General features: G+C 41.7%; 1 protein-coding gene across 1 annotated transcript in view; it reads right to left on the bottom strand.

The window, feature by feature from the left end:
• LOC112071592 (septin-5-like) overlaps positions 1-14,243 on the bottom strand; it is a 46,644-nt gene that overhangs the window by 2,184 nt on the left and 30,217 nt on the right. The window contains exons 2-9 of the mRNA XM_070439448.1: positions 9,112-9,202; positions 8,922-9,008; positions 8,689-8,812; positions 6,839-6,973; positions 6,517-6,634; positions 693-794; positions 338-434; positions 84-227 (exon numbers count right to left, since the gene is read on the bottom strand). Coding sequence (XP_070295549.1) covers positions 84-227; positions 338-434; positions 693-794; positions 6,517-6,634; positions 6,839-6,973; positions 8,689-8,812; positions 8,922-9,008; positions 9,112-9,202 — 898 coding nt within the window. The remainder of the gene's footprint in view (positions 1-83; positions 228-337; positions 435-692; positions 795-6,516; positions 6,635-6,838; positions 6,974-8,688; positions 8,813-8,921; positions 9,009-9,111; positions 9,203-14,243) is intronic.

Genomic DNA, 14,243 nt, shown 5'->3' with positions numbered 1-14,243 from the left:
AGAGAGAGAGAGAGAGAGAGAGAGAGAGAGAGAGAGAGAGAGAGAGAGAGAGAGAGAGAGAGAGAGAGAGAGAAAGAAAGAAAGCCTGTACCTGGTCATGGTGTGTATACAATGAGCCCTGTAGTTCTCATAGTGACAGTCACAGGTGATGTCCTTCAGGTCATGCATGTGGGTCCTGATCAGCATGGTCCTCAGCTTCACAAAGTCACAGTGAGACTGATTCTCCACTGCAGACACACATACAGATATGTTATGTTAATACACACACACATTAATATGTGTATACACACATTTACACATAAATGTTAACATACACACCCAACTCCCATGCACCTACCCTCTACGATGCCCCAGGGGTAGAGTCTCCCTCTGACTTTCTGACCTCTGGTCTCCACCACCATGTTACTGCCAATCACAGCAAACGGAGTGCTCTCCTAACACACACACACACACACACACACACACACACAGGTGTCAGCACGCATTTACCACACACACGGACACACGCACACAATGACGGCAGCACAGATAGGCACATGCACAAACACAAAAAAAGTTATTCAGTTAAAAAAAATTGTGGAACTGCAATAATAATAATTTAGCTAATTAGCTTAAGAAACTTTCTTGGAAATGTTAGGGATGTAGATTAAAATAAAATAAGTCAACGGTGTGATCATGTGTTTTAGGCTCACCTTGAGTTCTCTGTCCTTCTGTTTGGCCTCCTCATCCTCATCAGAGTCGCAGTCTGGGAACTGGTACACCTTTATCCCAAACGTATCTATCTCCTCACGGACCTACACACACACGTGCGCACAAACGGTACTTGCACAGACACACGCACACGCACGCACACGCACAGACACACGCACAGACACGCGCACACACACACACACACACACACACACACACACACACACACACACACATACAGACAAGGAGAGTTAAGGCTGGTTTATAATTCGTCGATAGACATGTCTGTAGACAGTTGTCGCAGTGACATCATGAACATTATATTGTCGTTCAATATCAAACTTGTCGTTATGAAAAACTATATACACAAAAAACGACAGACAGGTGGTCAAAATAGCATAACTGGTGTATTTTAACACCAATAAACCCATCTGTTTAAAAATGAATTTAGTATATGTCAATCTAGTAAACCAGCAGTGGCGACCCGGAATTCAGGGGCAGGTGAGCCCCGCAGAATCTGCAGGGAGAGCTAGGCAATTCAAGCCCCCTTAGGTGCTGACATAGATTTCCATTACAGGTGCACATCCAAGAAGGCTCAAGGTCATTGGACACAGATAAAATGATGTCAAATCACGTTATATCTACCGTAGCTTTGATTGGACTGATCATGTTACTTTCAAAATCTTAGCTAGCAAGCTAGACAAGCAGTCATCATCATGAATCACGTCAACAATCTACTGGCAAATCTTTTTCAACCCTTATCATATGAAGATAAATGATAGATAAAAGGTATCGGTGCTCATCGCCCATTGGACATAAACATTACACAACATCAGAAATCGCAAATTCAACCATGAGTGGTTTGGAAGGAATCAGTGGCTAACTACATGCGTTGCAAAGCGATCACTAGCCTGCTATTCAGTGGAGTGGGTGTGTGGTCCAAGACTGGGTTCAAGGATTTAAAACATCTGTCTGAAATTGTCTCTTTTCTAAGCTTAAAATTATAAGCATTCACTCGCAACACCATGGGCCAGAAAAGGTTGAATACATTGGCCATGCTGTCAATCCAGCATGACTTCTGCCACGTTCAAAATAACTGGAAACTTGGAACTGGAAAATCTCAGACTTCATTGAGTTCAAGACAACTGGGAACTCGGAAAAAAACTAGGTCCTACTGGGAAAATACGTTTTGAACGGTCATCAAACTCGGAATCCCAAGCCGGGAACTCAGGCTTCTTTCTAGAGCTCCGACCTGAAGATCACTAACATCATGATTCCACCTTGTTTTTTTCAGAGTTCCCAGTTGTCTTGAAAGCACCTTTGATGACAAAATTTGCCCACAAGGACCGTCGCGCCTGTTCAAGTGAGCACAGCACAACAACGGAATAAATATCTTGTATGCTGCTGCATAAATTAGCTCATGTGCTTTTCTTCAAGAGGAGGGGATACTATATAATGTTGTTGGGTATGTAACTATGAGGAGGGGATACTATATAATGTTGTTTGGTCTGTAACCATGTTTACCAGTGACAGTCTCTTCCCATTCAAATATTTATTTTCAACAAGAAGTTCAGTGATCGACCCATGTAATTCCAATTGATATTGCGAGGGTTGTTTAGTTTGTGCAATGCGCTGTCTGTGCGTCGGTATATTGTCTATAAAAGTGGATCCTCCTGATTGTATTTACTTACTTTTTAGACCACATAGGCCTAATAAAATACTTCAAATAGTAGGCTAACCTTGTCGCTCTCTCTCTCTCTCTCTCTCTCTGTGGTGACATAAAGAAAAGTCAAATGAAGGCCTAAAAATCTGGCTGAATTTGTCTGGACTAACATCTATCTGAATTTCTGCCTGTGTCTATTTTGAAAGGGCTGAACGAACAGGCCTGCCTTGTCGCAGCTCGTTTGCTTGCACTTTGTTATACTTACAGCTAAGTGTTAATGATATAAGAATAAACATTATACATTTACTGAACATAAATGTAATAATGTTTGTGTATGGTTCAAAAGTCAAAACTCATTTTGGCGTTCGTTATTATTGAAGGCCAATGCGGTTCTTATCGACTCACACAAATCCAAAAGGAGTCAGTAGAAACCACATTTGTTTAAGCAAGTCAACCATATCAGCTATGGTTTTAAAAAGTCAGCGAATGAGGCTGAATGAAGTTCGCTGCCAGACAAGGCTCCGCTGATAGGCAGGTGTAGCAGTGGTAGGGATTCACTCCATGGTGCTGAAAAGAAAGCTCTGCTGTTGGGACAGCTTTATGTAGGCCCAAACAGTTTGTGGGCACCGGTTGTCACCGTTACAGTGCAATTAATGTATTGTTTAGTGTTGTGTTGTGGCTTTGCTGGCATACATCTAAAAAAGCATGTTGATTTTCCCCCACCAAGAGTTACAATCTAAAATGGCCACTGGAAACCAGGAAACCTAAAGCAACGTTCTAAACCATGTTTTGGTTTGTTTCTAGCTTGTTAGCTAGCTAGCGTTAGCTGCCTAGCCAGTTCAAATAATGACCATATCATAGATGACAACATCTTCACTTAAGATAATTATTACAGGAAAATATTTACAAGTTAATGGTGAGCTAATGAAAGAGTGTGATGGAATAAAAGCAGGGCAATCTATCTGAGAATGTTAGAACTTGGGCACTGTCTCGTTGCTGGCTCAGTCAGGTAACCACGACCAGAACTTGTATTCTTCTGTCTGCCACAAGGAAACCGACAGTCGCAGCGACGGTCTACAGATATTCCATTTCAGTATAAATTAAATGTGGTTTTGACCAGCGACACTTGTCGCATTCTAATTGTCTACAGACATGTTGATAGACAACGTATAAACCAGCCATAGGAGTTACATCAAGGGCTGTTACGGTGGCCGTATTACCACCACACCAGCGGTCACGAGTCATGACTGCAGTCAAATTCCAAGTGAACATTTAACCACGGTAACTAGGCATCTCCAAGCTCTGATGCTGCTGATGGTCATTAGTAGTCTACCAAACTTGCTAACTGCCCGGTACTCAGCACTCTATTGTCCCTCTAATCAATCTGACATCAATGCAAATGTGATTGAAAATCTAATCAAATACTTCATGAAAGCCCATGAGCTCATGTTGCGCAACATTTCTACAGGCTATGCAATTGCGAGAGAAAACATAGTTTTGATGGACTCTACTAAAAAAAGGAGAATCCCATCTGCTTTCTATAGGCTAGGCCTACTATATTTATTTCTCAACTTCCCTAATATTAAGCACATTGCTTCTCTTTACAACTTACCTGGCTGGGCATGAAAATAAACCACGAGGAAAAGCGTAGTCCATTTGCTATTTAAGTGCATAGATGACATTCTTTCCCGCTGCCCCTGTTTCAATACAGGTGCATGATAATGGTCCCTTCTAAATCAAAACAAATTTCACACATATATTATTTAGTATATGTAAAGACAAGATTAAATCAAAAATAGTCTGATGGGTGACAATATTATCCTGTCACTTGTGAATGATGTATTATCACTTGATGCCCAGCTTGTGCAATAAGGCAAGAAATAGCACATGCCTTTTTTCCCAAACTTTTTCTAATCATAGTCGCACACCTCATGTAGCCTAGCCCATAGGCCTATATGTTTTGATAAGGTTTGTATCACAACTAAAGTGGCCAAATAACTTCTTAAAATTAAGCACATTAATCCACTTTACAAGGGGTGTAGAGTCTAACTGGCATATATAAGCAGCGCGTGAGTCTCAAGTTTGGGGAAGATAATTTTCACCTTTATAATAAAGCATTATATGAATAATCGCAATTGCGGTTACTTTTGAGAATGGTGTTTTCCCGCGAATTAATTGCATTTTGCAACGTTTGCGCTTATAGCCTATAGCGTATTGCTGCGCTTATAATGTGAAGAAATAGCCTAATAGTTTATCAACATTTTAAGCTAAACGTTCTGATCTGTTGCATCAGCCTCATTGCTTTTGAAAGTTATTTTGTAGATGTTCTAGAGGTCTGCATCAGTGGCTTGTAGGCTGTGTGGAAGCCAGGAGATGCTAAATGTGTTTATGTTAATTAACGCTCAATTACTGTGACACAGGCAGTTATTCGCAAAACAATCACTGGCTGACAAAATGTAATGACCGCCACAGCTCCAGTCACATCTTTATCTCAAGATGATCAATCTCTTCACAAACCTGGGGAGAGAGATCATGAGGAGCAGAGTCAGGAACAAACACAATACTATCACAGTACCAGTCAGTATGTACACAGTACCAGTCAGTATGTACACAGTACCAGTCAGTACGTACACAGTATCAGTCAGTATGTACACAGTACCAGTCAGTATGTACACAGTATCAGTCAGTATGTACACAGTACCAGTCAGTATGTACACAGTACCAGTCAGTATGACATAGTACCAGTCAGTATGTACACATTACCAGTGTTAAGCCTGCTCCCGCTCTTCCCCCCTGGCACTCGAGGGTGCCAGGCTCCCCAGCATTGCACACTCCTGCCACCATCATTACGCACACCTACCTTCCCCCGTCACACGCATCAGCAATTATTGGACTCACCTGTACTCAATCACCTGTCATTACCTCCCCTATATCTGTCTGTTCCCCCGCTCTGTTCCCTGCTTCAGCATTAGCTGTCGTTTTGTACCCGTGTGCTGACGCTGTTCCTGTCTTGGTCCTTGTCTGTTTAAAGATTAAATGTTGACTCCCCATACCGGCTTCTCATCTCCGTCATCGGTCCTTACAATCAGTCAGTATGTACACAGTACCAGTCAGTATGTACACAGTACCAGTCAGAATGAACACAGTACCAGTCAGTATGTACACAGTACCAGTCAGAATGAACACAGTAACGCAGTCAGTATGTTCACAGTACCAGTCAGTATGAACACGTACTAGTCAGAATGAACACGCGTCCCAGTCAGTATGTAAAGAAAAACAGACCCAGTCAGAATGAACACAGTACCAGTCAGTATGTACACAGTACCAGTCAGAATGAACACAGTACCAGTCAGTATGTACACAGTACCAGTCAGTATGTACCAGTGGTGGAAAAAGTACTCAATTGTCATACTTGAGTAAAAGTAAAGATACCTTAATAGAAAATTACTCAAGTAAAAGTGAAAGTCAACCAGTAAAATACTACTTGAGTAAAAGTCTAAAAGTATTTGATTTTACATTTCCTTAAGTATTAAAAGTAAATGGAGTTGCTAAAATGTACTTAAGTATCAAAAGTAAAAATATATATATAATTTCAAATTCCTTATATTAAGCAAACCAGATGGCACAATTTTCTTGTATTTTTTTTATTGACAGTTAGCCAGGGACACACTCCAACACTTAGACATAATTTACAAACTAAGCATTTGTGTTTAGTGAGTCTGCCAGATCAGAGGCAGTAGGGATGAGCAGGGATGTTTTCTTGATAAGTGTGTGAATTGGACCATTTTCCTGTCAAAATGTAACAAGTACTTTTGGGTGTCAGGGAAAATGTAATGAGTAAAAAGTACATTATTTTCTTTAGGAATGTAGTGAAGTAAAAGTAAACATTGCCAAAAATATAAATAGTAAAGTAAAGTACAGATACCCCAAAAAACTACTTAAGTAGTACTTGAAAGTATTTTTACTTAAGTACTTTACACCACTGGTATGTACACAGTACCAGTCAGTATATACACAATACCAGTCAGTATGTACACAGTACCAGTCAGTAAATACACAGTACCAGTCAGTATGTACACAGTACCAGTCAGTATGTACATAGTATCAGTCAGTACAGTATGTATATAGTCACAGCTTATTCATGTCATTGTAATCTGTCTCACCCGGTCTTTAAGTTTCCTGATCTCGTTGGGAGTAAGGCAGTCAGATTTAGAGATGAGAGGAACCACGTTGACCTTGTCCTGCAGGGCCTTCATAAACTCTATATCGACTGGACGAAGCCTGTAGAGAGATACACGCCAGGGCTTAGTGTGTGTGTGTGTGTGTGTGTGTGTGTGTGTGTGTGTGTGTGTGTGTGTGTGTGTGTGTGTGTAGTGTTGTGTGTTGTGTGTGATGATGTGTGTGTGTGTGTGTGTGTGTGTGTGTGTGTGTGTCGTGTGTGGTCGAGGTTGTGTGTGCGAGTGTGTGCGAGTGTGTGTGTGTTACCCGTGTCCAAAGGGTGGTATGAAGTAGAGGCAGCAGTGGACTCTGTTGTCCTGGATATTCTTCCTGTTCAGTCCACTCTCATCTCTGAAGTACTGCTCAAACTGCTGGTCAATGTAATCTGTGATTGGCCTCCAACTGTAACACACACACACACACACACATGCGCACAGCGAAATGTCAATACCACTGCTCGATGTACAGTACCAGTCAAAAGTTTGGACACCTTCTCATTCAAGGATATTTCTTTATTTTTACTATTTTCTACATTGTAGAATGATAGAGAAGTCATCAAAACTATGAAATAACACATATGGAATTATGTAGTAAGCAAATCGAAATATATTTTATATTTGAGATTCTTCAAAGTAGCCCCCCTTTGCCTTGATGACAGCTTTGCACACTCTTGGCATTCTCTCAACCAGCTTCATGAGCTAGTCATCTGGAATCAATTTCCATTAACAGGTGTGCCTTGTTAAAAGTTAATTTGTGGAATTTCTTCCCTTCTTAATGTATTTGAGCCAATCAGTTGTTTTGTGACAAGGTAGGGGTGGTATACAGAAGATAACCCTATTTGGTAAAAGACCAAGTCCATATTATGGCAAGAACAGCTCAAAAAAGCAAAGAGAAATGACAGTCCATCATTACTTTAAGACATGAAGGTCAATCAATTCGGAAAATTTCAAGAACTTTGAACGTTTCTTCAAGTGCAGTCACAAAAACCATAAAGCGCTATGATGAAACTGGCTCTCATGAGGACCGCCACAGGAAAGGAAGACCCAGAGTTACCTCTGCTGCAGAATTACCTGCCTCAGAAATTGCAGCCCAAATAAATGCTTCACAGAGTTCAAGTAACAGACACATCACAACATCAACCATTCAGAGGAGACTGAGTGAATCAGGCCTTCATGGTCGAATTGCTGCAAAGAAACCACTACTAAATGACACCGATAAGAAGAAGAGACTTGCTTGGGCCAAGAAACATAGGCAATGGACATTAGACTGGTGGAAATCTGTCCTTTGGTCTGATAAGTCCAAATTTGAGATTTTTGGTTCCAACTGCCGTGTCTTTGTGAGACACAGAGTAGGTGAACGTATGATCTCCGCATGTGTGATTCCCACCGTGAAGCATGAAGGAGGAGGTGTGATGGTGTGGGGGTGCTTTGCTGGTGACACTGTCGTGATTTATTTAGAATTCAAGGCACACTTAACCAGCATGGCTACCACAGCATTCTGCATCTATAGGTCATTTCATCTGGGTTGTGCTTAGTTGAACTATCATTTGTTTTTCAACAGGACAATGACCCAACACACCTCCAGGCTTTGTAAGGGCTATTTGACCAAGAAGGATAGTGATGGAGAGCTGCATCAGATGACCTGGCCTCCACAATCACCCGACCTCAACCCAATTGAGATGGTTTGGGATGAGTTGGACCGCAACGTGAAGGAAAAGCAGCCAACAAGTGCTCAGCAAATGTGGGAACTCCATCAAGACTGTTGGAAAAGCATTCCTCATGAAGCTGGTTGAGAGAATGCCAAGAGTGTGCAAAGCTGTCATCAAGACAAAGGGTGGCCACTTTGAAGAATCTAAAATCTAAAATTTAGTTTAATTTGTTTTGCACTTTTTTGGTTACTACATGATTCTATATGTGTTATTTCATAGTTTTGATGTCTTCACTATTATTCTACAATGTAGTAAATAGTAAAAATAAAGAAAAACCCTTGAATGAGTAGGTGTGTCCAAACTTTTGACTGGTACTGTATGTGATCATATTGTATGTGATACCCCTCCAGCTACAACACGCACACAGCACACACACATATATGCACACACACAACACACACACACTCACCACTCAGTGTTGTTGACTGCGTCTCCAAACCCTGGTGTGTCTACGATGGTCAGTTTCAGTTTAACTCCTTTTTCCTCTATGTCCACCGTGTGCTTAGTGATCTCCACTGTCTGACTGATACGCTCTGGAATGGAGAGAGACAGAGAGAGAGAGAGAGAGGTCCAATACAACATCCACTCTGTGTTCTACACTGTGTGATACACTCTGAGAGGAACAGCAACAACTGAACTCACCCTCAGCATTGAGTAGTTTCCTGTCCTTGTGCAGGTCTGTGAGGAAAAGGCTGTTGACCAGAGTAGATTTACCCAGACCAGACTCTCCTACAACACATACACACACCCACATACCCAACACATACATCAGTCAGCATCAGTCAAAAGCATCAATCAACACACTGTGGGAGTGTGATTGTGCATCTCTTGCCTGCCACCATGAGGGTGAAGTCAAACCCCTTCTTGACTGACTTCCTGTGGACCTGGTTGGGGAGGGTGGCAAACCCCACATACTCCTTCTCCTGGAGGAAACACACACACACAGGTATAAACACATGTGCATTAGAAGCAGGTCAATCTTGAAACACCCACCCACCACACACACACACCAGGACTGTGAAGGGCTGCAACAGTGCAGTACAGGTCCTGAGGGCATGCTCTCTCTCTCTCTCCCTCTGCCTCCCATCACAGCTCTCCTTCAATAAAACATGACAGGAATTCTGGGAATGCCCTATTAATTAACACGGAAATCCTGCTGGAGGACAGAGTTGGGAGAGGAGGAGAGGAGAAGAGGAGAGGAGATGGGGAGGAGAGGCTGAGGGTGACAGGGGTGAGGGGCAGTGATGGAGGGATGAAGAAGGGAGGAATGAGGAGAGCTGAAAGAGTGATTCCTGTTGTCAGGACTGTAGGAGATATAGCCTGATACAGCCCAGCCAGCAGTTTCATTAGCTCATCTACTATGGAATCTTCCAGAACAAAGACTGGATGTCCTGAGGTGATGCTGCTCTTGCTGTGTGGTGCGTGTGTGCGTGTGTGTGTGTGTGGAGAGAAAAGAACATAAAATCACAGAAAACAAATAACACCACCCCCGCGAACCACCCAAAATAAAACAAAACCTGAATAACAAACAAACACAAACACAAACAAACACAAAAAAAAACCAAAAAAAAAAACAAAAGACAAACCCAAAAAAACCAACCAAAAACAAAAAACCATAGAAACAACACCAAAACACCAAAAGAAAAAAAAAACCAAAAAACCAAACAAACAAAACATAAACAAAACCCACAAAAAACAACACCAAAAAACAAAAAAAAACAAGCTAAACACACCCCAAAAAAAAATAACACAAAAAACACCAAAACAACAAACACAACAAACAACCCAATAACCTCCAATCACCACATATTGATCATCACCTTCTTCATAGACGGGCGGGTTGGATTTTCCTCGCCGGTAAGCGGTCTCGCGGTTTTGTGTAGGGAGGTGGTCGTGGGGGCGGGGGGGCGGTGTATAGGTGGGGGGGTATGTTTGGGTTGTATTTGTGTTATATAAGTTATGGTGTGCTGGAATTGTTTAGATAAGATATCTAGAGGTCTAACAGAAGGTCTGATTCACGAAGAAGTTGGGAAGTGCATTCTGCTGCTTTGTAGTCTCAAATGAGCAGCATAACCTGGATATTGCACACTATTGTGGTGGGATTGACACCCCGAACCCGGACCTTTCTCATAATGTCTCTACAGCTACTCTTATCCCTTCTCCCTTCATGACCCAAATAACATGTGTTCACTTCCTCTCAGTTCCGCCCGCCCATGTCCCTCCTGTAACGGTGGTCAAGCATGCCAAGACTCATTGTCATGCCGCAAGAAATCATTATGTGTTGGAGGTATAGTAGAGGAGACGGACCCACTGTTGCCCTCAGTGTTACAGAGAGCTGGGTAGCATCCCCAAAACTACCAGTGTGAAACAGGGAAGGGACTCAGGGGAATGTCTAATTGGTATAGAGCGGCAGACCTAACTCACTCCATTAAATTAATCAAAACAGAACATTTTTACATTTGGCTTGAAATTCAAAAGGAAATTATCTTAACAGAGAAAAAATGTCCTCCTGTGTGCTACCTATATCCCCCCACTAGAAATCCCCATACTTTAATGAAGACAGCTTCTCCATCCTGGAGGGGAAATCAATCAATTCCAGGCCCAGGGACATTATTTAGCTCTGTGCGACTACCTAAATGCCAGAACTGGACAGGAACCTACACCCCCAGCACACAGGGGTCAAACACCTACGCTGGATCGGTGACAGCATTCCCTGCCCCCATATGCCCACCTAGGCACAACCATGATCAACATAAAACCAACAAAAACGGGTCACAACTCCTGCAGCCTCTGTCGCACGCTGGTTTAGTACATAGTCAATGGGTGCTCGAGGACTCCTATGGTAGGTACACCTATAGCTCATCTCTTGGCAGTAGCACTGTAGACTACTTTATCAACTGACCCAACCAGAAGTCTCTCAGAGCGTTCACAGTCAGCCCACTGACACCCCCTATCAGACCACAGCAAAATCACAGTCTACTTGAAACAGAGCAATACTCAATCATGAGGCATCAAAGCCAAAGGAAACTGAGTAACATTAAGAAATGCTTATAGATGGAAGGAATGCAGTTTGGAAACCTACCCAAAAACAATTAGGCAACAGCAAATTCAATCCCTTTTAGACAACTTCCTGGGTAAAACGTTCCACTGCAACTAGTGAAGGTGTAAACTTGGCAGTAGAAAATCGTAACAGTATATTTGACCTCTTCAGCGTTCCCTATCAAATCTAAAAATCTCAAATAGAAAAACCGAAGAAAATGAACAACAATGACAAATGTTGATAAAGAATGCAAAAATCTTAAAAGAAATTTGAGAAAACCTTTCCAACCAAAAACATAGAGAACCGAAAACCTGAGTCTACTGCCTTCCACTATGGTGAATCACTAAAACAATACAGAAATACACTACGGAAAAAGATAGGGAACAGCACGTCAGAAAACTAGCTCAATGTAATTGAAGAATCCATAGACTCTAACAAGTCTGTGAAAATTGGAAAACACAAACAAACAACAACACGACGAAAATTATTCAATATCCAAAATGGAGATGTTATGGAATAAACCAACTTCTCCATCTTTTTTTGGCTCTATAACAAAGAATAAAGAGCAAAAAACATATACATGATCAATACAATGCCTAGAATCAACTATTAAAGACTACCAGAACCCACTGGATCTCCAATTACCTTGAATTGAGTTACAGGACAAAATAAAACCTCCAACCCAAAAAGGCCTGTTGGTGTTGATGGTATCCTTAATGAAATGATCAAATATACCACAACAAATTCCAATTGGCTATATTAAAACTCTTACATCGTCCTTAGCTCTTCATCTGTCCCCAATTTGGAACAAGGACTGATTCACCCCAATCCACAAAAGTGAGAGACAAATTTGACCCCAATAACTACCGTGGAATTAAGCGTCAACAGTAACTTGGGAAAATACTCTGCATTATCATTAACAGCAGACTCGTACATTTCCTCAATGAAACAATGTCACTGAGCAAATGTCAAATTGGCTTTTTACCAATTAACCGTACAACAGACCATGTATTCACCCTACACACCCTAATTGAACAACCAAACAAACCAAAACAAAGGCAAAGTCTTTCTCTGCTTTGTTGATTTCAAAAAAGCCTTCGGACTTCAATTTGGCATGAGGGTCTGCTATACAAATTGATGGAAAGTGGTGTTGGGGTAAAACATACGACATTATAAAATCCATGTACACAAACAACAAGTGTGCGGTTATTAAAATTGGCAAAAAAACACACACATTTCTTTCTCACAGGGTCGTGTGGGTGAGACAGGGATGCAGCTTAGCCCCACGCTCTCTCAAACATATATATCAACGAATTGGCGCGGGCCACTAGAACAGTCTGCAGCACCCGGTCTCACCCTACTAGAATCCGAATCAATGTTCTACTGTTGCTGATGATCTGGTGCCTTCTGTCACCAACCAAGGAGGCCTACAACAGCACCTAGATCTTCTGCACAGATCTTCAAGACCTGGGCCCTGACAGTAAATCTCAGTAAGACCAAAATAATGTGTTGCCAAAAAGCGTCCAGTCGCCAGAGACCACAAAATTCATCTAGACACGTTGCCCTAGAGCACACAAAAAACTATACATACCTCGGCCTAAACATCAGCACCACAGGTAGCTTCCACAGAGCTGAAATGAGCGATCTGAGAGACAAGGCAAGAAGGGCATTCTATGCCATCAAAAGGAACGATAAATTTCAACATACCAATTAGGATCTGGCTAAAAATACTTGAATCAGTCATAGAGCCCATTGCCCTTTATGGTTGTGAGTCTGAGGTCCGCTCACCAACCAAGATTTCAACAAAATGGGACAAACACCAAATTGAGACTCTGCATGCAGAATTCTGCAAAAATATCCTCCGTGTACAACGTAGAACACCAATAATGCATGCAAGCAGAATTAGGCCGATACCCACTAATTATCAAAATCAGAAAAGAGCCGTTAAATCTACAACCACTAAAGGAAGCGATTCCCAAACCTTCCATAACAAAGCCATCACCTACAGAGAGATAAACCTGGAGAAGAGTCCCCTAAGCAAGCTGGTCCTAGGGCTCTGTTCACAAACACAAAACACACCCACAGAGCCCCAGGACAGACACACAATTAGACCCAACCAAATCATGGAAAACAAAAAGAAATTACTTGACACATTGGAAAGAATTAACAAAAAACAGAGCAAACTAGAATGCTATTTGGCCCTAAACAGAGAGTACACAGTGGCAGAAACCTGACCACTGTGACTGACCCAAACTTAAGGAAAGCTTTGACTATGTACAGACTCAGTGAGCATAGCCTTTTGTATGATATTGAGAAAGCCGCCGTAGCAGACATGGCTCTCAAGAGAAGACAGGCTATGTGCTCACTGCCCACAAAATGAGGTGGAAACTGAGCTGCACTCCTAACCTCCTGCCCAATGTATGACCATATTAGAGAGACATATTTCCCTCAGATTACACAGATCCAAAAAGAATTTGAAACAAATCCAATTTTGAAAACTCCATATCTACTGGTGAAATTCCACAGTGTGCCATCACAGCAGCAAGATTTGTGACCTGTTGCCACAAGAAAAAGCAACCAGTGAAGAACCAAACACCATTGTAAATACAACCATATTTATGCTTATTTATTTTAACTTGGTGCTTTAACCATTTGTACATTGTTACAAACACGTATATTATATAATATGACATTTGTAATGTCTCTTGTTCTGAAACTTCTGATGTGTAATGTTTACTGTTAATTTGTATTGTATTTCACTTTTGTGTATTATCTACCTCACTTGCTTTGGCAAGTTAACACTGTTTCCCATGCCAATAAAGCCCTCTGAATTGAACTTGAATTGAATGAGAAGAGAGAGAGAGAGAGACGAGAGAGAGGAGGAGAGAAGAGAGAGAGAGAGAGAGAGAGAGAGAACCTGAAGA

Source organism: Salvelinus sp. IW2-2015, unplaced genomic scaffold (assembly GCF_002910315.2).
Source record: "Salvelinus sp. IW2-2015 unplaced genomic scaffold, ASM291031v2 Un_scaffold1653, whole genome shotgun sequence".
Classification (NCBI taxonomy): Eukaryota; Metazoa; Chordata; class Actinopteri; order Salmoniformes; family Salmonidae; genus Salvelinus; species Salvelinus sp. IW2-2015.
Note: the sequence above shows the minus strand (reverse complement) of the source record. Positions and strands in the feature narration are given on the sequence as shown.